Source organism: Spermophilus citellus (assembly GCF_964194105.1).
Source record: "Spermophilus citellus genome assembly, chromosome: 8".
Taxonomy (NCBI): Eukaryota; Metazoa; Chordata; class Mammalia; order Rodentia; family Sciuridae; genus Spermophilus; species Spermophilus citellus.
In genome coordinates this window covers 2436021-2461206 of record NC_138189.1, presented here as the reverse complement: position 1 = coordinate 2461206, position 25186 = coordinate 2436021, and the positions used below count along the sequence as shown (strand labels likewise).

The 25186-nt window shown below is 48.9% G+C and overlaps 1 protein-coding gene across 2 annotated transcripts in view; it reads right to left on the bottom strand.

The window, feature by feature from the left end:
• The window catches only part of HTT (huntingtin), a 145896-nt gene that overhangs the window by 13791 nt on the left and 106919 nt on the right, over positions 1–25186 (bottom strand). The window contains exons 42-58 of one of the 2 annotated variants that reach the window (XM_081304714.1): positions 21103–21244; positions 19206–19385; positions 18914–19090; positions 18552–18628; positions 17056–17194; positions 16159–16281; positions 14670–14883; positions 13921–14066; positions 12574–12751; positions 11535–11630; positions 8228–8415; positions 6155–6281; positions 4088–4188; positions 3116–3270; positions 2355–2494; positions 1338–1420; positions 48–178 (exon numbers count right to left, since the gene is read on the bottom strand). In XM_081304714.1, the coding sequence (XP_081160840.1) occupies positions 48–178; positions 1338–1420; positions 2355–2494; positions 3116–3270; positions 4088–4188; positions 6155–6281; positions 8228–8415; positions 11535–11630; positions 12574–12751; positions 13921–14066; positions 14670–14883; positions 16159–16281; positions 17056–17194; positions 18552–18628; positions 18914–19090; positions 19206–19385; positions 21103–21244 (2397 nt within the window). The remainder of the gene's footprint in view (positions 1–47; positions 179–1337; positions 1421–2354; positions 2495–3115; positions 3271–4087; positions 4189–6154; positions 6282–8227; positions 8416–11534; positions 11631–12573; positions 12752–13920; positions 14067–14669; positions 14884–16158; positions 16282–17055; positions 17195–18551; positions 18629–18913; positions 19091–19205; positions 19386–21102; positions 21245–25186) is intronic. The other variant, XR_014023355.1, reaches the window with a different exon arrangement.

Below are 25186 nucleotides of genomic sequence, written 5' to 3'. Positions count from 1 at the left end.
TAGTAGAATTTTCAAACTGCTTTAAAAACTAAAAGGCCAATGCAAACCTGGAGTTGACTGGAGATGTGGGTGGAGAAGCCGGCGTAGGGACGTCAGCCTCCTCTTCCTCCTCCTCATCCCACTCCTCCTCTCGTAGGGGTGTGATACTGTTCCCCAGCCACACGGAGTGTATGGATACCTGCCACAGACACAGGACCCTCAGCCTGGCACCCCAGGAGGCCTGAGGTTCCTGGTGGATAGGTGCAGCCGGGCTCTCAACACTGAGCACACGGCAGCTGGCTCCGCACACGCACTCCAAGCCCTCGAGCTGCGGCCACTGGAGCCCGAGGGCCTGCGGCAGGGCAAACTAGCTACAGTTCCCAGGGGTGCCTGGACGCAGATTTGGAAACAGGAAGCCCATCCGTGGAGTTTCTTTCAAACCTAGCCCCTCACAGGCAGTTCATGGTGGTGAAACCCATTTGTTCAAGCTGCTTATTTAAGAAGCCCCAATACTGCAAAGAGTGATGTGCTTACTTTGGAGATGGCAGCAGGAAGGTGAGGGCCACAGGCGGGGGAGGCGGGGAAGGTGGGGCAGAGACAGTCAACTGTCCCCAGGAAGGGTACCCCGCTGCAGGAAGGAACCTGGAGCCTCACATCCTGAAACCTGGCTCTAGAACAAGTGGCTACTGAGCCGTAGCACAACCCCCAACCTGGCTCTGCAAACCCCTGTGACCCCAGCATCCTGCAGTGAGCAAGCTATGGGCAGGGCAGGCAGACTTGAGGGCAAGTCTCCACTGCCATCTAGGAAGGTGATGGCCCAGTGACACTGGGACCTGATGTGTTCCAGATGGGCAGGGATGCGACTGTCCTTTACCCTGATACAATCCCACCACATTAGTTTTGTGGACAATGGATACTGACACAGCCCTGACTGCAACAGAGCCAGAGGGGAAAGGGTGACCATGAAGCCAGTGTCCCTGAACCCACAGCCAGGGCCCTCAGCAGGCCCAGGCCTCACACTCCATGACAGTACATCACAGTTTTACCGTCACCACTGCTCAGGGTGGAACCTCTCTGCAAAGGTGACAGAATAGAAAAGGGAGCTGGCCCCACAGTTCCCTGACCCAGCAGGTACATGGAAGTGTCCCCATCCCCCATCCTCCCCCACCACACTGTGGCTTTACACGCATGGTGTAATTAAGCAACACATCTTAAAACATCTCAGAGCAAAGAATGTAAATAGAAACCAAAGGAAAAGCTCCATCCATTTAGGAAAAGCACTGAACTTTTCCCTAGGGGTGTGCCCGAATCCAAGGGAAGCCGAGGAGACTGTGAGGAGTGGGGGATACGGGACGCACCTGGCCCAGCTTGTAGCTCATGTTGCCCAGCTCTCGCTCGGGGTTGATCTGCAGCAGCAGCTTGTCATGGCTGATGAGGGCACCTGTGAAGCAACCCCGTGGGAACACCAGGCAGTGCAGGCTGCAGGGCCACTTGGTGCTAATTCCACTGCTGCCCGTGCAGGTGCCACCCAAGTCACTGTCAGGACAGCCTTGTCATTTATAAGCTGGCAGGCTAGGGGCAAACTGGAGTATGGCTTTTTCTCTGTAATACACAGTACTGCCCTAGCTAATCCCAGGCCAGCTCTGTGTCTCACAGCCTCTCCATGGTGCCACCTGTCTTCCTCCAGAAGCATATGCTTCTCCTCCACTCCTGGGGCCACCTCTCCCGGGACCTGCTCTCTTCTGCCGCTTCTAAATAAAGCCTTCAAGGTACTTACAGCTCTCACTAACATATGAAGGGACTGCAAAGCTAAAGTACTGCTTGTTCAACAAAACCAGGCATTAACAACAAGATAAACCAAATTGAAAACAACAACAAACCCCCAAACCTCTCCTCTCCTTTAAGCCACGACGACAAACTATACAGTGTTTGTCACTGGCAGGCCGAGGTGGAGTGTATGCCTGAGGAGCACAGCACAGAGCCCGGGACAGTGGGGCACTGAGGCCAGGGAAACCAGCCACGGGGGCAGCAGGAACACTCTCTCCTACACATTGGGTTTCTCATGAGGAGCTGGAGATACGGATCAGTCAGACATAACTACTTATTTTTTAAATGTGACCAGCTAATTTGGCGTTTAAATCTTATGCAAGCTGCCAGTCTTCTAAACTCTTGGCTTCCCACAACTCAAATGGCAAGAGATGATGCTTCCAGTTCACTTCTAGATTTCATTATTTCCTTCAGACTGAAACTCTCCTGGGCTTGAACAAGACTCCTACTTGCAAGAGCATGCAGCACACTCAGCATACAGCACGGGAGGCATGCTGAAGTGCCGGTCACTCTCACTCTAGTCCTAGCTTGACGCCCCTCTCCTATACCTGTAGTAGCTGGTGACAGAGAAGGGACAGGATCCCAGGCCTGGTATGGGTGATGGGTGGCAATATTCTCTCTCTTGGACACCATTGCTTGAATCTCCTGCTCCACAATCCCTCTGATCATGCTCAACTTCCTTCCAAACCTAAAGTTTAGACAAAAGTAAAGAACATTTTGCTGCTGGTGCACGCCTGGAATCCCAGCAACTCAGGAGGCTGAGGCAGAAGGATGTCAAGTTCAAGCCAGCCTCTGCAACTTAGACCGTGTTTCAAAATAAAAAAAGGCTAGGGATGCATCTCAGCAACTGGGTTCAAACCCAGTACCCTCCCCACTACAAAAAAACAAAAAAAAACAAACAAAAAAACAAAAAAAAAACCAAACACCAACCATCTTGCATCCTTTAGAATCCTACAGGTTAAAACCCCTAGGACCTCCCCTCTACTTTGCTTCCAGAAACAGCACAGGAGCAAGTGGGCCCACTTGATAAGTCATTCCTGTCCGTATACCTTTAGGCAGGGGCTCATTCCTGTCTTGCCAGACATTGCCCTTAAACATCCCAAAGGCCCCCATAATTCCAGGTCAAAATTTGAACTTGTCGCTGGGCAAGAAATTATTTGGATCTGCTTAATTGTGCCAGGTCCACATGCAAAGTTGTTTCAATTCCAGCAACAAAGAAAAGAGCTGGGGAAGACTGCTGGTCCCTGAGGAGGGGGTACCTCACTGTCCCCCACAGTGGGATACAGGACACATGGGAACGCAGGCAAACCTGGTATCAAGAGCCTTCAGGGGCTTGTTCCGGGGCTGCTGCTCCAAGCAGCTCACAGCTGGGTTGCCAGCGACAGGCACAGTCATTGCACTGAGCACCAGGGAGGTGATGGCCTGCACAGCCAGGACGTGGATCTGGGTCCTTTCTGTGTCCTCCTGGATGGATGGACAGTCCACACATCAACAATGGGACAGTGAGACACCACAACCAACTCTGCCTCTACTTCACACAGTGTCTGCAGGCCACATGGCCTAGGAGGGAGGAGTGGAGGGAAATGGCTCCCCCCAGCCAGGATCTGTTGTCTTACGAAAGTTCACCTGGCAGGGGGCAGCACCTCCATAAATCTGTGACTTGGAATAAACTAATGGACAAATGTCTATTTTTCAAAGTAAGGTCTCCTATGAGCACAAAACTCCAAATATGATTTTTTTTAAAAGAAACTTTCCTTAAAGGCCCTCACTACTTTTAGGGGCACTGCATAAGACAACCTGTTAGCGTCTAGAGATGAACCTGAACTATCCTTTCTGCAAGCTCATAGAGCATCTTCCTCCAGAACCAAGGGTCACACCCATGATCGTCATCCCTTAGGTTCTGTTTTACCACAGCTTGGCTGTTATCCATGTCACAGGAAGCTAACGAAATTCACCTTCCAAAAGCTGAACACAACCTCTGCAGAATAATTAGAAAAAGAAACCAGGTGCATGCATAGGGCCTAGATCAAGTACCTTATTTCATTTTAATTCAACTTGTACTCCTCCAGATATTGATAAATAAACAGAACTCGAAGATACTTCCACTAAAGGACACAATCTTACTGATCCTTTATGTGGAATGCACTGTAATAAAAGGCACCAGCCATAGCAGCCACGGATCTCGCACCTTGGGGAGATGTGCTCTTGCTCTGGAACATCTGTCCACACCAGACAGTGAGGAGCGGCTACACCTGCAGCCCCTCAGTCACAGCAGCCTTACCTCCGGTGGGCTCTCTTCCTGTTCCATCACAAGGGGCTGGGTCACCAGGACACCAAGGAGGGTAGCCCAAGTTTCTTCAAACTGTGTACGACTGGTCCACCCTGGGAATGCAAGTGCTACTTTAGACAGCGTCACCCACTTCTCACACGTGTGGAGGGTTACACGGATAACAGCACCAACCTTGACAGGCACATACAGTAACTTTTTAAAACTCCTCAGATAATTCTACAAGGTAGGAAATAAATGTATTTTTTCCCCATTTTACCAACAAGAACACTCCAGCACACAGAAGTCAGCTAGGCTGTCTAAAATCAAACTCTAGGCGAGGACCACAGGCCACACTCAGCCCCGGAGCCCTCTCCACCCCAAACCCCCACGTGGGGGCAGTGAAAGTGAAGGATCGTCCAGGTAGGCCATGCTTGAGTGGGCTGGCCACTTCTGCTCCCCAGGCGTTCTCTTCTCCAGTCTGACTGAGGAGGTACAGATGGCCACGCTGCTGCAGACAGACCCACAGATCTTCAACTCGGTGTGTGAATTCTGTCTCAATAAAGCTGTTAAGGCTGAGTTACAGCAACTGTTTTGTGTGTGTAGAAGATGGATCAAAAAAGCCCGTGGTGGTCGGGCACACCCTAGCACCCAGCAGAACCCATCAGAGAGGCTGTTCTCTGGCCTCACCCACCAGTGACACACAGCCTAATCCAACAAATGGCTGATTCTGGGACTGTTTGCCACTGTGTCCTTAGGAGAGCCACAGCCCTCGCCTGAAGTGCACAGGTACCAGGTGGGGAGAGAAGGACAACTGGAGCACCGACCACCAGGCCCTCCTTGGCAAGCCTGGCATGTGGGACATTTGTGCCCTGACAACCATGTGCATACAGCAAAGGCAGGTTCCCTGGAAAAATGACAGAGCTGGCCTGGTCCCGTGGATCTGATGGGTGCTCTGGGTGTGGCCGCCCAGGAGGACCAGAAGCTGACACTGGGAAAGGGGCAAGGGAGGCTGCCTGAGATTAGCCTTTAAGGAAAGTGAGGAAGAAAAGCTCCGTGACAGCGGGTGACTCCCGTTTCCCTGAGAACGGGGTGATGACTCTCTAGCTGTGTGAAGGGCAGATCATGGTGAGGTGTCTCCTGCCAGAACCTTCTGGAATCAGAACAAGCACCAAGTCTGCAGGAACCAGAGGGACTGAGGAGTGGAGGGGTCAGGTCTGACGGTGAAGGCAGGGACCCAGGACAAGCTGGGAGCTTTCCAGGAAATGTCATGGGAGGCACAGTCCTGATTTCCTGACTATACCCACACCACCAGGTGGTAATTCCATCCACAAATCGGGAAAAACAGAGCAACTGTGCTCTTCAGAAAGCAGAGAAGAGTCCTGACAGAACTACTAACGCTACCACTTCCTGAGATGCTCTGAGAGAGCAGTTTCTTATTAATTTCTACACTTGCAACAATCCCATGGAATAGGCATAACCCCATTTTACAGATGACAAAACAGAGGGTCCTAGAGGTTAAGATAAATAACCTGCCCCACACTGAGCAGCCAGGAGGATTAGCAGAGTGGCCAGGGCCAGCCAACTCCAAGTCTACCTTCCCTCCAGTTAACCATCCTGGATCCTGGGGAAGGTCAGGACCAGAGACTTATTAGCCCATCACATTCCTCAGCTGTTGGTTCTATACACAAGGAAATGACATCGATAAGAACACAAGATCAAACCAGTGGGCATGAGAAAACATCCTGAGAAAATCGTTGCCACCACTGGCCTGAGTGCACACCACCATGACAGAACAAGGCCTCCTGTCTGTCAGCCACCTACCTACCTACCTACCTACCTACCTACCCTGGCTGCCAGCAAACCCGGCACCCAGAACCTGGCACCGCACTCCCACCCACAACTCCTCACCAGAGCAGGAAGCTCTGCGTACACCGCCAAGGGTGTCTACAGAGGTGTCTGTCATTGTCACCCCGAGTCTTTCTGACATCAAGTGAGAAGACCCTAACCCTGGTGCCTGGGTCTCCCCAACTATCTGGGTCTCCCCATCCGTCTGGGCCCTCAGGGCAAGGCGTAGGGTACCGAGAGTGTTGATGCGGTAGATGAACTCTTTGAAGACCTCCTTCTCCTGCAGGAACTCCACTGGGATCTCGGGGAACACTGTGCCAAAGTCCCCTCCTGGCTGGGGCGACCATCCAAGTTTCCACACCTGAGAAGATGAGAGGAAAGAGCCTCACCAGCCAAGCAGGACGGCACACAGAGGAGCAGAGCAGCACTGCTTCTTCCAGGGCCTCCCAGCTGAGCCCACCAGACCTTCCCAGAGGGGACCCATGGCCTTCCCCAGAGGAGCTCTCATCCCCTCGCCCCAGGACCCCTCTGCACCAAATGTGCCTCCCATTCCCACTCCGGCCTGCCCTTCCTAGACCAGGCCCACCACTGTCTGTGCCACTGCCTGCACACCCCGCCTGGCTGGTGCATGCCACAGTCATGTTCCCTGTTGGAGATGCTGGTTGAGGTGGTTGGACATCAGAGGGACCCCACACCCAGGTGTGTTAGACAGGTGAGAGTACGAGCAACATTAATGAAGTCCTGCCTCCTAAGAATATGTATTAGCAAGCAGGCACAAAACCACCACACCGCCCATCTCAGTAAACTCGGGAAGTCCTGCTTTTTGTCTTTAGGTGCTTGGACAAGCACTGGCACAGAGGAATCCCTGAAGCAGACCCAATGCTGTCCCAGCAGCAGGACCAATTCAGCCGCAGAGGACTCAAGGGAGCCCCACGCCAAAGCCCACTCCACATCTCTCCCCTTAGCCCATTGGTGTGAGGGCAGAGAGGGCTCTGACTCGGCCAGCCAAACCATGTGAATACTAGAAAGCCCTCCTGGGAGCATGTCCAGAGAGGGGTCTTGTGGCACCTGCTCTAGCTGCACCCTGACCAGGACTCTCCAGGGAGTGCACAAAAGCCCTTGCTGGAGTTTTAACTGCAGTGCAGTGCCGGGTAGGTGGATGACCTCTGGACTGTGACTTCCTATTCCATTCCTCTAAAGGAACAGCACTACTTCAGAATCACATGCCCACAATCCCAGGAGGGCTGCTTGCATGAGGGGGCTGGGGCTGACCCTGCACAGCCACCATAGCTGCTTCTCCTGCATTTTTCCTAGATGCCCAAGTGCTTCCAAACTGCCAGGTAGCACCTCTCACTCACAGAATGGATCCTCCAAACACCTTCACCCTCCACAGCATCCCTCAAAGTCCAACACATACCATTTCCTTGGTGCCAGTATCCCCAGGGCTAGCACGCCCATGCAGAAGCTATGCCCCCAAAGGCAGCTGTGGGCCTTCTCAAGGTAGAAACAAGGACCTCCCTTGGCTCTGGGCTCTGGCCTTTCTCTCCTGCTTGATGACAGCAGGTCCTGCTGATGTAATCTCACTGAAGAGGGGTCAGTTCAGCTGCCACCAACTATCCCTGTCATGCTAACCTCATTCTACCACCTGCAATAAGAGTCCCTTTTGAGCATATCCATTTAATTTTATTAGGTTTTTTTTTTTTTTTTTTTTTTAATTTTAAGGCTGGGGATGTGGCTCAGTGGCAAAGGGCTTGCCTAGCACTTGTGAGGCACTGGGTTTGATCCTCCAGGATCAAATAAATAAATAAATGTTCATCTACAATTCTTTTTTTTAGTTGCAGATGGACACAATACCTTTATTTTATTTATTTATCTCTTTTATGTGGTGTTGAGGATCAGACCCAGTGTCTCACATGTGTTAGGCAAGTACTCTACCCCCACTGAGCCACAGCCCCAGACCGAAGCACATACATTTTAAATGGGTTCCAAAGGCACTTCCAAGGCAGAACCTCAGCTGTGACAGTGCCAAGTGCATATACAGCTCCAGGGATGACTGTTAATCAGGGGGCAGAGATCCTGTCTAATGAGATAGTGCCTCAGCCATCTCAGGAAACCCAGTGCTTCTACTAACAACTGCTATGTGCACTACGTCCAAGGACAACAGAGCGTCACAACCACACTCAGTGAGACACTCTGGCCTTTGCAAGGGAGTGCCAGAGATGTCCATGCCCAACCTCCGAAGGCCTGGGCCCCAGGGCTGCCTGTGCACTCCATTTTTGTCTTTGGCAAAGGCACAGCCAAACTCACCAAGGGGGGCACGCGTGTGTAGCTGTTGACCAGGGGCAAGCGGGCCAGGCTGACCACGATATTCTTGAGTACTGCTGTGAGAAATGCTGGCACGCTGCTGTTCCTCTGGTGGCCCAGGGCCAGCACTGACTGCAGGGACTCCACCATCTCCGCCACCATCTCACAGGCTGTGGTGATGTACTCGGGATCTATACAGGTGACATGGTCAAGAAAGGACTCCATTAAAACACACTCTGACTCTGCCACCCTTCCTGTGTGCCCCATGGAGAAGTTGCAAGCCGAGCAGCGCTGCTCAGACCACCTGGACTTTGAGTCAATTACCGAAGGCTTATAGGTTCTACCTCTTTAACATGTTTCTCAACCACGCAATGCTCTCCATTCCCACCAGGACCATGGCAATGCGTCTGAACCTCAGTCCTGCCATGTCCCCAGCCTTCCTGCATTGGCTTGCAACATCTAAAGCCACCACGTGGCTGCTCAGCTTTGACTTCCCTCAGAACAATTCCCCTGCCCTCCGGCTTTCACAGGACCTGTGACTGCGGAAAGCCACCCATGAGTTGAGGGTCTTCTCTCAATATTGCAGCCAGGGAGATTTGGGTTGGCATTGCAAACCTTGACTCTCCCACAGCAAAAGACTGCCCAGTGCACATGACCTTTACCTCTGCTTTGCTAGGAAGATCCCTCATAGTAGCTCCAGAGGTGGGTGTGGCCTGTTAGGAACGGAACAGCCCACCTTTAACCTTTTTGGTGAAGAACGTTCTATGGAAGGCCTTTGATGTTTCCCGATATAAATAAAGCAGGCATAAACTCCATTTTGCCATAGTCTAGAAGCTCGACCTGTCTGATTAGCTTGCCCGTCCTGCCCCAACTCTTGAAATCACTTTCTGTGTTCTGTAGTTGTTTTTTTTTTTTTGCCATTTAATTTCTCTTAGCTTTTATTTCTCAGCCAGTTCCATCAAAGGAAACCCCCTTTCCACAGCCCACGCGGGACATGGGTGTGATGTGATGTCCCTAGCAAGGCTGCCAAGAACCATGCTATGATCCCTGGTCACTACCTCCCCAGATCAAGTCTGCTGCATGGATGGGGTGAGTTCCTATAGGAACGCCAGAGGCAAAGTGCTGAGGAAAGTTTCTGACCTCAGGTAAGAACCTCGGGCAGCTGCCAGGACCTGGGGGCAGAGACTGTTCATATTTACCTTGAGTCTGACATAAAGTGTGGGACTAAAAAGTGTTTTGTTAAGTTGATAATTGTTTACAAGATGAATATTACCCATGGCCCATTACAATCAAATTTAGGCAACTTCCTGATACACACACACACACACACACACACACACACAAAGGTTTTATTGGCCTTAAGAAATAAGAAATGAGGCTGGCATTAATATTTACTGGACAGGGGGGATAGTAGGGGATAGAAAAGGTAGCAGAATACAACAATTACTAATAGGGCATTATATAAAATTGTGGATGTGTAACCGACGTGATTCTGCAATCTGCATTTGGGGTAAAATTGGGGGTTCATAACCCACTTCAATCTAATGTATGAAGTATGATATGTCAAGAGCTTTGTAATGTTGTGAACAACCAATAAAAAATAAATAAAAAAAAAATAAAAAGTAAAAAAAAAAAATATTTACTGGACAATCTTCAAGAAGTATCAAACTGTAGGGGTGGGCTGGGAATGTGGCTCAGGCGGTAGCACGCTCGCCTGGCATGCGTGCGGCCCGGGTTCGATCCTCAGCACCACATACCAACAAAGATGTTGTGTCCGCCGAGAACTAAAAAATAAATATTAAAAATTCTCTCTCTCTCTCTCTCTCTTAAAAAAAAAAACAACAAAAAAAAAAACTGTAGGGGTGATAAAAAACTTAGCTTCCTTCTCTGGCTAGGATTAAATGAACCCTCCTAAAGAGGGCCGTGGAGAATGTACACAATTATATTAACCCAAACTAACCATGCATCAGCCACGGAGTCTGCTAGCTCTGACTGGGCTCTGGAAAGTCTGCACCATTGTGGGAATTCAAACTGTCACGGAAATCACGGAGATATCGGCTGAGCACTCACAACAGAGCTGTGGCTGCTCCGGGTATTCTACGTGGCTGAATTCCCCAGTCTTATCTTACAGCCTCACTGCAAAAGCACAGAGGGAGTGGTCTGCGCTGCTGCTCTGCCAGAAAAGAGCCAAGCTGGAGAGGCAGGTACCTCCCCCTTCTCAGGCACAATGAGAAACCCTGCAATCACAAAGGCCACAGGAACCAGAGTTTAAGACAAAAAAAAACAGAGAAGAGTTTGGCTGGTATTGACCCAGCACTGCTTCTGGGTCATTATGCAATTACAAAACCCCACATGGGGAACCAGCGGTGAGGCTCTGTAACTAGGAGCCACTGTGTCCATGGCACAAGGCCTGCTTCTGCAGCAGGGAGCAGGAATAGGACTCCTGGCAGTCCAGGAAGAGTGGCCCAGAAGCCGATCTTCCCATCCTTGGGGGACAGGATGCACAGGTGGCATTCCCATTGGTCCCTGGACTATGAGAGCTGAAAGGGCCCAGAAGCTGAAGGCTGGGAGAGCAAGGAGTCACTTGGCCAGAATGTTTTCCTCCCCAACAGCCTTGCTACCATGGTCACAGTAAAACAGCTGCCCAAGAATCAGGAGAGAGGGACATGAAAAGTTGTGGCACATGTCTGACCCAGGAGAGCTTTAAATGAGGACAATTTTGACACTTCTCTGTAGAGAGCAGGAATGTTCTTTGAAAAACCCACCAAATACGATGGCGGTAACACACTTGGGTCACAGTAAACTCCATGGGCATGCCCACTAAATTCAAGTTCCTTGGTATTCCTCTTGATCCATTTATCACTCAACTAACATTTGCTGACCACTTGAAGCCAAGTGGCCAAGTTTTAACTCTGGGAACACAAGAGAAGGAAGTGAAGTCACCACCCTCGAGAGCTCGGAGTAACCTCAGTTATGTGCCAGTGCTGAGATGGGGGCTTCTCAGGTGGGAGCAAACCTGGCTGTGTGAAAGGGTGTAGACTGGGGGGAACTCAGGCTGGACAGGTCAGACAGCCAGAGGAGGCGGCACAGGTGCTGAGACAGAGGAAAGAGTGAAGAGTATGTGCACAGCAACGACTCAATCCCCCTTGAAATTCAGGGGATGAGCAAGGGCAAGTTTAAGCATTTTTAGAGTCCACATTTTCCATTTACAAGTCTCTTTTGTGAACCAATTTCAAGACCCCAAAGGAACACAAGTTTAAAAAACAACAACAACAACAAAAAAAATAAATAAACAGGTTCTAAGACTTACTCTGTGTGTCTGAATCTACTTCCTCCTCTCTGACAGTCCTCAGAGTAGTGGTCCTGCTTTCTGGACTAAGAAGCTGGTCTCCAGGCTGCACTGCAACTAAAAATCACAGAAGAGATAAGGATTTCCACACACTTTTATTCTTCCTTCCTACTCAAATCTTCACATCTGTGCACCCTCTAAGAATTCAGTGGTGGACTATGTCACATGAGGCCTAGAGTTCTAGAACTGACGTTAGTTAGTCAAATAGAAAATGCCAGTCGACAGCACAGGTAACTGCCAGTCTCCTGGCTGATTATGTATGTGCAAGAACTTGTGCTCCTACACTCACATTTCAGTCCACTGTGCTGTCTGCGTCTCTGCCCTGAAGGATTTTATCGAACTGTCCATGATTCACTGTTACTGAAAGCATCATCAATCGAACCCCAAGAAGCCTGGCTTTTAAAAATTAATCCCTGGATCTCTGTTTCCAAGTTGACTACAAATGCACAGATGAAAACAATTTAAACAATGGAACATCAAAATACCACTCTATAACGTTTAATTTGAAAATACAAAACTTCAAAACACCCTCCAACATGTAAACTGTAATGCCCAATTTTTAAAAAATTTTAGCTAATGACTCCTTGTTAAGAATACTATTCCTTGAAAAGGATGAATTGCTTTTATTTTACGATATATTAATGTTACAATGCAGTATATAGAAATATGCATTCAACTCTAACAGGAGACAATCATCTTTTGAATATAATCTTACTAATTTTACAATCACTTAAGGCTAAAAACATGACATGGTCCACTAAGACCAGAGATCACAGGCACGTGAAGCTTAGAAGCATTTTTCTGAAAGCTTCAAATCCAAAATCTAAACAAAATGATTAGAATAGCAAATTTGAGTTGATTCTAGTGTAGATGCTTAGGTTCTGGAGGTGAAGAGACAGAGACACACTTCTTTACCCCAAGTCTTACTTAGCTCATGTAAATAGTTGGCACAAAGTAAAAACATTAAAGAGCAGATACACTGCTGGGGACATGGACTCACTGGCTTCCAGGAGGAATCGCACGCAGTGGATGAGGGAGCAGGCGTGGGTCACAAACTCTGCGGAGGAGATCACACTCCAAAGGCCAGGTAGCTGCAGGGCCAGGCAGCAGCAGTCCAGCCCTGCTTGGAGGTCCAGACTTAGAGGGATCTGCTCGTGGATCAGATGCCACGACAGGGCCTAAAGGGAAGCATGTGTCAGAGAACATCCACCCCGTTCTTCCTGCCTCCAGGGCCTTAGGCAGGCAGTGCCATTCATGGTGGGAGGGGACAGAGCAAAGACCAAGAGGCCAGGAGTCCAGAAGACCTTGGAAGGACGGCACTGGCCCAGCTATTCCCAGGCTGCCATCCTCTACTCCCTACATTTAATCCTGACCTGCCTACCCCTCAAAGTTCCTAGCTCCCTCTTCCAGAGTACCCACACCTTTCTGCACATGTCTTTCCCTCAGCGCCTCTAGCAACCTCTCCTGGGCCCCGGCATCTCTGGACAGAGGCTCTTCTCCAGGGCCTCTGCAGCACAGACCTTACCTGTCAGTCATGAAGCTAAGTTGAAGGGGTGGGTTATGGGAACAGCAGGACCTATATTCAAATGCTGGGCTAGCCTGGCTAAGTCCCTGACCCTCTCCAAGCCTTGCTCTCTTCATCTGTGAATTGGGCATAAAGAGCCCACTACACAGGTTTCGTGTGAGAACCTAATGCAAAGATGCAGGTGTAGTGCTCTGTCCTACACACGAGGCATAGGGTATGCCTGGTGCTACTGTCTGTACTGCAAGCTCCTTCTGCTTTTTTAGCCTCCCTTTAGGCTAAGGATAGTGTCGTGGACCACCTGACTCAGCCTGTCTCAGAGTGGTACTTCCTCACTGCTTCATGACTGACGCATGCATCCCGTTGGGATGGCCCTTTCCTTGTGTGATGTGGCAGCTCCTTGCTTAGGATGGCCAATCTCTGGTGCCTGAGGGAGATAGGCAGTGGTATGGAAAGGCAATGTGCCCAGAGGGCATACATACTTTAGGGGATAATGTTTGCCCTATGCCTGAAACACCCTGATTTACTGACTGGTTTAAGATGCAACACACTGACCAAATTGTTAAAAATTCAGGTGCACATTAGGTCTGCAGCACAAGGATGAGAAAGCATCTTGCTGACCTCCATGGTCCCTGGGGAAATAGTGCAGTGAGGGATGAAGGCACTTGGTGAGGTCAGGCAAACAGGACCTGAAGATACGCGCTGACTTCATGAGGATGGGAGGAGCCAGCCAGACTGCTCAGAGCTCTTGGTTCAAATAGAACGGCCTCATTCTCAGTGCTAGTCACGTTCCCTCCCCACAGCAAATTCTGGAGCTGCTCTTACCTCCATGGTCATCACCACGAACTTTACCGTGTCCCTCTCCTTCTCAGAAGGAAGTTGCAAATGGAGAGGCACTTTGGAGATCACCACCAAGTACTGTGCCAGGGCCCGGGCCAGTGTGGTCAGGGACTGGTACAATGCAGCATCCCCTGAAACACGAGACCTCCATGGGCGGCTGCAACCCTGCATAGCCCTTCACTTTCAGAAGCAGCCAAACAATTCTGTGAGGACTGAAAAGCGCTCCAGATGTCCCACCCAGGTGGCACACCTGCAACACGCCCATGACTGCACATGCTTCTGCATGTGCACTTCCCTGAGGAACCACCCAGTCTTCCTGAAACACCTGGGACACTGACTAATACCCACAAGAAGCTAAGTGGCAAGTGCACAGAAAAAAATTTTAAAGCTATGAACACTGATGCTGTTTTCTAGTTATTTTTTTTAATATATATATATTTATTTGTAGACGGACACAATACCTTTATTTTATATGGTGCTGGAGATCAAACCCAGGGCCTTATACATGCTAGGCAAGCAATCTACCACTGAACCACAACCCAGCCCTCCAGTTACTATTTGTTTTTTTTTTGGAACTGGGGATGGAATCCAAGGCTTTGCAAATGCAAAGCAAACACTTTGCAACTGACCTGACTTTTGATCTGCAGTGCTGTTTGTATACTTGCTTGGTGCAAAACACTAAGCTGGCCCTGTAACACTTTTTAAAAATAAAACAAGTTTTTATTTAAAATTACCAAATAGATCGTTCAGCTTATTCCAATAGGCCGTGGGCTCTGCGGGCTGGAAGGGCTGGAAGACTTGATGGACAGTAGGAAGCCGCTGAACGATGCTGGTCACATGGTCCAGAGTCACTCCCCGGGCTGCTTTGAAAAGGGGACTCTTCTGGCCACCAGCAATTTCACTCATGCCAAGGCTTAAACATGGAGCCAACAGGTTTAGGTTGAACTCCTGAAATCAGAGCAGTGAAGGTTAGACAAACCATAGCAAAGATTATATGCTTTCAACTAGGCAAGAAAAACAAAAAATCAAAGTCAACACAAGTGTTTTTGAGATAATACAGATTAATATACCACAAGGAATGCTTTAAGAATATATATCTATTATAAATATAAGAACAATTCCATTCAACCTTTGCTCAGTAAAATTATTTCTGGTCTCTTTGGGGTACTTTATTTATTTATTTTTTAGGGGGTGATGCTAGAGATTGAACCTAGGAATACTTTACTACTAAGCTAAGTTCCCAGACCTTTTAAAGTTTTTTTTTTCCTGCCCTCCCCCATTCTGAGATATGGTCCTACTAAGTTGCTTAGGGCCTCACTAAGTTGCCCAGGCTGGCCTTGAACTTGCTACTCTCCTACCTCAGCCTCCCAAGTCACTGGGATTACAAGCATGTGCCTTTGTGCTCAGCCGGGGTACAAATTTTAATTGATAAAGCAACAACATCAAGACTAATGTGCCATCCAAGAAATTAGTGCAGTACCAAGCACTCCTGCAGTTTGCAAAAGATGTGCAAAGGCAGTGTGTATAGGGTAGAGGGGCACAGAAATGCCAAGTGGTGCTTGGAAAAAGCATTTCATTCAGTAATTTGTACTGTGTGTTTTATTAATTTCTTTTTAGCCATTTAAGGATGGGGGGGTCTAATTACTCAGGTAGAACATCAATCTTAGTTTAATATTCAGAAAAATGTATTTCATGAGCAGTGCCTAAAACCCAACATTCTTGTAGTTTGTAGCCAGAACCTTTAAAGCTGTTAAGAGGCCAATTAGCAAATTCGGAAAATCCAATAAATTTAGTCACTAAGCAAATTCATCATTCAGTAAATCAGCTTTGACTGCATGGATTTTAAGATAAATTGAACTGTAGTAAACTGATTTTGGACCAAGTCTTTGTTGATTTTTCACTGTAGCTCTTCTACGTGGGGTTGGGGGGAGCTTTACCACTAAAGGTCAATTTCCCAAATAGCACAGCATTATGGCACCAATGATGACCTGACTGCAGTCTGTGGACACCCACATTTCCTTTAAATGCACGTAAGGCGAGTTAAAAACCACATTCCTCTTTGATTCTAATTTAGCTGAAAAAACTCTGGCTCCCAAGAGTGCCCACCCCAGCACTGTCCCATTCTGGGTGAGAGCCCCCTATGTGCTGCAGTCAGTCAGCTGCGTGAAGTTGAGAGAAACCAAGCACAAGCTAGAGAGTTCCCACTTCCCGCTGCTCGCCCACCGAGCTCATCATGAAGCTGCTCATGTCTTCGGCAGGAATGCGATTCACTAGTTCTGCACCTTCTAGCAGCGCGGTGTCCGACTTGGCCCAACACTGGGACCTGACAAGGCGAATATACCAGTCCTGGGAAGATAAAAAAGACAGGAAAAGGAATGTGGTCAGACAGGCACCCAGAGGCTTCTGCTCCCCTGGGCTGGACTGAGCCCTGGTTACACTAGGCCCCAGGCTGGCCTCACGGGCTGCCAGCGTACCCTGTGTCTGCAGCTTGCCAAAGCACAGGTCTTTCCTTTACAGTTGCTGCTCCTGCTGGGACACTCACCTTCTCCCCTCCACCTGAACAACTTCCAGTAGTCCTTGCAAACTCAGCAGAAGTACTGAGGGCTAGCGACCCTCCCCTCTGCCCACTCCCTGACACTGCACAAACCGTCATTGAGTATCTGCTTCGTTCAACTCTCCCCAGCAGCCAGGGCTGAGAAGAAAGAGAGCCTAAGAGTGCAGGACAGAACCTGCGTCTGCCTCCACTCAGGTGCTGGTTTTTGAGATCTCAGTTTATCTCTCCCAAGTCCCCAGATGGTCCCTAACTCTGAGGTGAGTGATGAAGTAATGACAACACACCAGGGCTGGTGTCAATTCACAGGAAGGAGAAGGTGTTGGAACACGGAGGGAGGCTACGGTCGACCTCCTGCCATAGGAATCCCATGTCAGTGTAGCCTCTCTCATTAGGGCTTTAAAGGTTCCCAAATGTCTCCACCCCAGTCCCCAATCAGAGCTGCCAAGGCCAAGCATCGGCACATCCTGCATACACTGAGCCCCTGAACACTTTACACTTGACACAGGTAAACAGAGGCATCAGTGCCTCCGTGTGCACGAGCACTACATAAGGACATAGACACTTACTTTGTCTGGACTCACTGTTTCCAATGGCATGTGTCCATCCCCGTCTAAGGGGTGCGAGGTGACTGGGGGCAAGGGGCTAAGAGAGTCTTGTACAGTGGAGAGACGGAACCTGTCCAGCAGGGAATAGAGTCTTTGGTGTCTGAAACACAAACACAAATGAAACCACAGTGAGGTTTGCCTTCTAGTCTGTTGGCTTCTGGAAGCACATAAGGAAGGGAGGTAGAGGCTCCTTAAGGCGATACGCACTCTGCTCAGACTTCCTCTTCACCGCAGGCCACAGCAGGCCACAGCACAAACAGAGGCCCTGATCCTTTAATTACCACAGCTTACACCACAAACTTTCACTTATATCTTGTAACAGGCAACAAAAGGTGTGACAATTAATGAAGGCATTATTAATATAAGCAAAAGATCATCTAAGATCCAAGTACACAAACTCTTCCATTTAATCCCTCAGAAAGATGCCGCGTATATCATTATACATGGACATTTCATAAAAGAATCACCTGATCTGGCCCAAGGTATTTACAAACTTTTACAATCTTCTTCAATTGGGCTGGCAATTGGGTCTAGGGTCAAAACTCATCAGTCTGCTCTGCTGCATGTCCCATGAGTGCCAGTTGGCCATCATCACTCGGCCCTGCAGACTAAAGAGTCACCCACTGCACACTGTCCTATTTAAAAACACCCTCAGCAAGACCCCTCCTTTAGACTGAAATCATGGCAAAATTATTTTCTCCCTCTCTCTTCCACATGTGCTCTCCCCACACATATGGGTCAAGAAAAGAGGTAAAAGCTCCTCTCAATTTATTTTGCAGCCATGGACATATCTTACAGATGAAAATATTTGTGATAAAGGATTCTAAAAGTCTTGCAAACAGAATTAGGGGACTGAACAGTTACGAACATATATGTATAAATACACACATAGATATTTTGCACTGGGGATTATACCCAGGTGCACTTTACAACTGAGCTACATTCAGCCTTTCAAACTTTTTTGTTTTGTTTTGAGATAGGGTCTTGTTAAGTTGCTGAGGTTGGTCTTGAACTTGAGATCCTCCTGCTTCAGCTTCCTGAGAAGCTGGGATTACAGGCATGTCCCACTGTGCCTAGCTGAAGAGACAACATTTTAACAAGATGTGGATGTAACAAAAGCCAAGAATCAAGTCATGCTTTCAGATTCATCCACTCTTATCTAGTGATTAGATTATGCAGGTGGTAACTCAGATTCCCTTTTACCATAGAGGTAACAGAAATATCTGCTACCCTCAGACACTGACATGTGGCAGGCTACCCCCCATGTGGGCAACAGGTGTTGAAACTGCCAGTTGTTTCTATAAAAAATTCAGGAAGTCTTTCTATTGTGCCACTGCTGCAATAAACCCACCTAAAGGGCATGTTGTTTTCTCAGCCTGTGAACTTGCTCCTGTGCCAGTCTAAGTCTTTATAGCCTGGTTTATCTGAACATAGGCACTGCTATGTTGCAGCATTACCTCTGTGCAAGCCCACTGCTCTGGAGGTGTTCCTGGATTCTGTTCAGTTCTTCCACTGGCAACTGGGCCGTGCTGCTCTAAATAAACAAGAACACATCAATGGATTTGTAATATGACAGGGGCCATAATGATCTCATGCTCATTTAAAAAGGACAAACTGGTATGTAGAGTTTGTCATAGCAAGGACAGACCAGAAGCAGTTGGATCAGACATACACAGAATGACAGGTTTGCACAAGGCATACGTGTTCCCATCTGTGGCCATATCAAGACCAGGCTGATAGAGAAAAACCCAGCTTAATGTTCTGCTTACTCTATCTGCCAAGTTCTAATATAAATAAGCATCAATATTTTTCTCAGTACCTGTAAATTTGCAGCCAAAAGCATTTCTACCCGGCGACAGGCCAGGGTGTCAACCATGCGAGCCAGAGCACGGAAAGGGGTGCACAGGAGCCTGTCCACGTACAGTGTGAGCACTGCGCCTGACTGGCTGAGGTGGATGCCTTCCAAGCACTGGAGCGTTTTCTTCAGAGTGGTTGGCTAATGTTTAAGAGAAGAACAGGAGCTGATTACTTTGCCAACTGGAAATTAGCACTTAAAAAATTCCAGGACTCCATTTTTAAGGCAGAAAAACTGACTGGCAATGAAGACTTACAGCTGAAAGATTTTCACAACGAGACTGAATGGCCTGGATGAAAAGACCACTAGCAGCAGAATTCCGATGAATGGCACTAATGAAGTCCTGCACTGGAGGTTCATGCGACAGGCTGATCAGATCCTGAATGTGATTCACGATGAGCCACGTTAAGTGCTCCGAGTCATGCAGGTTCTGACACTGGGAGAGAGCGATGCAACGTCTGTTTCCCAGTAGATAAGAGGACAGGCAGACAGGGCAGGAAGGAGAGGGCAGATTCCACACACAAACCTGCCTCACTGAAAGTAACAGCCGTCTGAACACAGTGGCTGAGGCGGCAGGAAAGTGGCCACAGCACAGAGCCCACCACCTCCAATCACACACAGAGGCAGAGGCCATGTGAAGTCAGAACCCACTGCAGAAGTCCTGCTCCTGGGGACACCGGCACAGGAAGGAGAGAGAATAAACAGAACCTGGGCTCCTTTCCATGGAGAGGTCAAAGGGAGGCCCGCCATGGGCCGAGTGTGATCCAGGCTGCAGGAACAGCAGGAGTGGCCTGCAGTGACGGTATGCACAGGATCCAGGGACACTCCCTGACCAACGCCTGCTGCCCCCTTCCAGACTTTAGGCTGGCCCAGCAAGGGGTATTCCCTCTCCACTTACTTGGTCTCCAATTTTGCAACATTTCAATGTAAAAAAAAATTCACTATACCTGCCACATTTTTGATAGAATTCCTGAATCTAAAAGATGAAGGGATTCCCACACATTACACAGAAGAAATTTCACTCAAGATTTACAAGAAAATAAGACACGTCCATTTGTAAACACATGTGTAACCCCTTAATCTTAATTCAAAATTTTTGCAGGCAGAAACCAAAACATGATAAATTCCTTGACATTTGGGATCATATGACAGTATTGCCTCTTTTTATTACATCTGTGAAAAGCAGCATTATATAATTATTTCTCAAAAGTGGAACAAGACAGGAAAACTATTTCAACCTCAAGAATGAATGTTAAGCAAAACGTGAGGATTGATAATCGGCCACACCAAAAGGAAGGTGCACAGTAGCTTCCCAGTGAAGCCACGGCCCCTACTGACCCAGACTGTTCATCCCCGTCTTGCTATGGGGACAGCACAACCCAGAGGCCTAGCTCATAAGAGGAACACTCATGCTTTTACCAAGTAACTAGTATAGAAACTCCAGCGCAGGACGAGACAGCCAGTCATCCTGGAGCAACACACTTAAAGGAGCCTTTATTTCCTTCTGCTTATTTTGGTTTTTTGTACTTTAAATGTGTGATGTTAGTTTTATGGTTAAAACACCACAATAGTAATCATTTTTAAAAGAATGGCATTCAAACAGCAATCTATTTAAAATATAATGTTGACCATTTAACACCTTCCCTGCTAAGCACAGACCCCAGGGGCACTTATCCACTGAGCCTCACCTCCACCCCTTGTGATATTTGATTTAGAGACAGGGTCTTGCTAAGTTGCTTAGGGCCTCACTAAGTTGCTGAGGCTGGCTCTGAACTTATGATCCTCCTGCACCACCATGCCTGACTTCCAGAAAAATTTTTAATCGGATCCCATTATGGTCAATCTAAGGCTTTTTTTTGAATTTATGTATTATTTCATTGCTTCCCTCAAATTAAGTAAAATCCTCAGCGTTATGTCAGGCACAGAGCAGCTGCTGTGGATTTGCTGAATGAGTGATGGTGAGTGACAGCCTACGAAGGCCAGCTGAGACACCCAGCAGAGGGAAGGCGGGTCCTCATCACGTCACGGTGAATTATTAGACAGTACTTTTGATTTTCAGTTTCAAGGGAGTGGAGGCATGGCGGGCAGAGGGTCCACACAGCACCTTCCACACGGCCCCTCTCCCCACCCCGTGCAGGCGGTTCCAAACTTACGACATAATCACAGAAGAGAATCAGCGCCCCTCTCCGCACGACTTCTCTATTGCACATTCCAAGTTGGGCTGCCGAGTCTGACTCCTCCTCCTCACCAGTTATCTGGGGACTAAGCGACTTGGTACAGGACAGACTGTGTCTCCTAGGAGGGGAGAGAGGTGTGCTGAGAGTGCACTGTGTTGGTTACCCTGATCCTCGTCTCTGACAAGTCATTCTAGACACTGAGTGAAACAGACACTTTCAGTAATCCAGACCTAGCATTTCATTCCACTAATGGGTAATTGCACTTCACATTTATTTCTCACTACATCTTTTTCTTTCTAAACAAATGGGAATTATAAACTTGAGGCTCTTAATTCTAGCCAAAATATTTAAAACACCATGTTGGCACACTCCCAAACTGCTGCTCTGACTTCAATGCCTGACCAGGGACCACACCCTTCCCAGGGTAGCAAAAAGCCTGTGCCATGTCCTGCCAAGGCTCAGTGTGGATGGGGGTTCCATGAGGGCAAGAACATTCTGCAACTGTCAACTTTTCCTGTAAGCCCCTCAGGATTTAGAAGACAACCAGTATAAAACATTCTACAGATAAAAAAATTTAATGGCCACTTCAGTTTTTCCCCTGAGAAGCCACACTCAAAAGACCTCACAGTGAGATCTCCATGTCCAGGGAATTCTGTGCCAGGCTAGAGGGAGAGGTGTGCATCAGCAGTCACCAGGGAAAGCAGGAGGGGGGCTACAAAAGGACAAGAGGGACCTGCTTGAAGTGATGATTGTGCTTGTTACCTGACTACAGCTGGTACAAAAGAGGGCATTTTACTCCAAGTCACGTCAAAAAACTGTCAAATACAAAACCCACCCTTCTGCAGTGGCTCCACATGACTTAAACTCACAAGTCACAACATCCTCCGAAGGAGAGCAGCCGGCATTTGTGATTCAGACAGCAGGCAGCAGATGCTTAGGAGGCCCAAGATCAAACAAATTTACCCCCAATCTGTAGCAGTGCAAGTCCCCAAACAGTGCTGTTGGCACACGTGGGCTGCAAATCCAGGCTGACAGCACCTGAGCACTTGAGCTGGAAGTGGCCCATGTGTGGACTGTGACCCAACACCACTCCCACATGAGCCACAGTGGGGTCAGGACTCTCACAGTTCAGTCAAAAGTGAGACAGATAAAAAATAATCAAATCCATGGTGACAGAGTCCTGAAAGGAAGGTAGAGAGCAGAGCTCATGTGGGGACTTCCTGGAGCCACACTACCATGTGGCCTAAGAGCTGCACAGCAGCCCAACTGCCCAATCAAGGGAGAAGGAGGGCCAGAGAAAACTGTGTTGAAGCAACAAAATACAGTATATCAGGATCGACAGTCTAGCCAGTGACAAGGAAAACGGTAGAATGGGGGTTCCTGTGCATTGCCACACGCTGGACAAGTGGTACCCTTCCTGGAAAGCAGTCCCCACCCAGAATGTGGGCACCAGACAGTGACTGTCCACCTACATGCAAAAGGACTCTACCAGTAACCATGACTGCTTCTGCTCCTAGGGTCACTGACTCAGGTTCTGCTGGGGATACATGGGGGTTCAAACCCAGAAACAGGTCCTGCCCTGCTGGGGCTCACAGTCTAGAGGGGGATACAGATACTAACACGAACACCGGTCTAAGTATAGCCCTGACACTTCCACAGAAGGGGCACAGGCTGGCGTGAGAGCAGACAGAGACCTAACTCAATAAAGAGAAGCCAGGGCAGGGTGCCCTAGGAAGGCATGCTGGGCTAAGAACCCAGCAGTGACAGCTTTGCTGTCATACTGAAGGGACAATCTGTCTTTATTAGTATCTGGAGGGCAAGGGACAAAAAACCGTAAAATTCAACTCTAAAACACTAGCAATAAGCAAGCACAATCAACTAACATTTGTGCCTAGACCCACCCAGTCTTGCCATCTCAAAGATGACCCTCTTCTATGGGCTCAAACCTGTCACCCTGGATCACCCATGCCACTGCTTTTCTCACTGGAAGTCCTCTCTGGTGACCCTGCTGCTCGTGGCTCTACTCCCCTCTAAAGCAAGCCAGAGAGCTGCCTACCATTGCTAAGAGGTCCCTTCTCTCATCATCTTCTCTCCTCAATTTTTATTTTGAAAACTTTGAACCAACAGAAAAGTTGGAAGGAGCCACTGAACAGCCACATGCTCTTCCTTCAACGAGACGCAGCACAGAGTTCATGAGCATGCTCTCACACGTGTGCTGAGCCGACCTCACCACACCACACCACACCACAGCCCACACAAGCACCACACCTGCTCCCAGGAGAACCACACACTGCACACCCAGGCCACATGAGAGCAAGTGTCCTTCAGGGCAGGCCACACTGAACCCCTGAGCAAATGCCTCCTGAGAGCACCTCCCAGCCTTGCCTTCACATTTCTAACTGCCCAGCAATGTCCTTTCTGGCTGACTGGGACCCAGGGACCACAACATCACCTGCATCTTAAAAGGGCACTGGCTTGTCCTGCCTGTTCCTTTCCACCTAATGTGGCAATGGGTCTCAGGAGCCCTAGTGGAAGGGGTGGAAGGGGTGCCTGCTCACCATCAGCTAGGTTCAGGCTGCCATCTCCTCTGAACAAACTACAGTGTGCTTCCTGTCCCATCTGCTGACCACCAATGGGGAGAAGCAGGGCTGGACGGGCTGTGGACACCTCACTTTCTTCCTGCCTCCCCCAAACCCACGCCACCTCACCCACAGCTAACCCAGGCTCTGCCCCTCCATCTCGCCCAGTACGCCTCAATCCTGGGTGTTCCTACTGGGTTCTCCTGAGAACCTGTTAAAAGGCTCTTGGGGCCCTGGTCATTGGGCCTGGTGGAGAGAGGTGTCTGAGGACTGCACTGTCATGTCGTTGAGGCACCCCTCCTGCTCAGCGGGTCCAGGGATCGGCAGCACTGCACTGTCAGAAGTCTGGTGGAAACAGATTCCCAGGCCTTGGCCAGATACTGCCTCTGATTCTTGCCCTATTCACTCCCTACCCAAAGCGCACACATGTTTAAGAAGCACAAAACCCAGCAACCCTGGCTTCCTGTCTGCTGGCTCTTAGTGTTCAGTTACTGCGGCAGGTCTAAGACATCCTTCGAACATTTCAGATGCTGTCATGGGTCTGTCTCCCCCACTGAGTGATGAGCACGTGGGTGGGAAGCGGCGTCTCTTTTTCCTTTGCAGACCCCATGACACAGAACAGAGGGGCCATCAAGCCTCTCAACAGGGAGGCCGAGCTGGAGGGCCTGGATGGCAGCCCGGGGCCTCCGAGCCAGGCAGAGGACCACACTTGCACTCTTCCTGCGTCTTACAGAAACTGTGCTGAGGACTCAGCAGGGCTCACAGCTTTATGTCCAAGCACGTTCAGATGTGTGAGGGAGGAAGCACCTGAACACTGAGGCTTAAAGCTAAATACTTTTTGCAAAAAGAGGCCACCCACAATCAGAAACTTAGTTTTTTTTGAATGATAAAAAAAATAATAAGATATTTCCAAATAGCTTTGAAATTTGCTAAATAATTACTTCATTATCTAAGAATAAGCAGAACCACATTTCACTCATAATGAAGTTAAGACATTGCAACATGCCTGGTTAAGGAACCAATTCGAGTGACAGGACCTAGCAGGAGGGACACTGCCTGGCAAGAGCAACCCGGCAGATGGAACAGTGTTGGAGAGCTTGTCAAAGAAAACCATGGGCTGGGGCTGTAGCTCAGTGGCAGAGCACTTGCCTAGCATGTGTTGGGCACTGGGTCCAATCCTCAGTACCACATAAAAATAAACACACAGACAAAATAAAGGCATGCTGTTCATCTACAAGTACAAAAATTTAAAAGAAGAAGAAAATCATACTGAAAAAGCAGTTGCTACTCTGAACACCTGTGGTGAGCACATCCCCACAACACAGAGCCTGCAAGGAAAGACCAGCCTGGGCGGCCAAAAGCCCTCAGAGCCCCACAGAGCATGGACATGAAAGGGCCTCTGCCGCGGCTGCAGCCAAGCCTCGGGCGGCGCAGCACCCACTAGCATCAGGCCACACCCTAAGCTCAGGGACATGCACCTA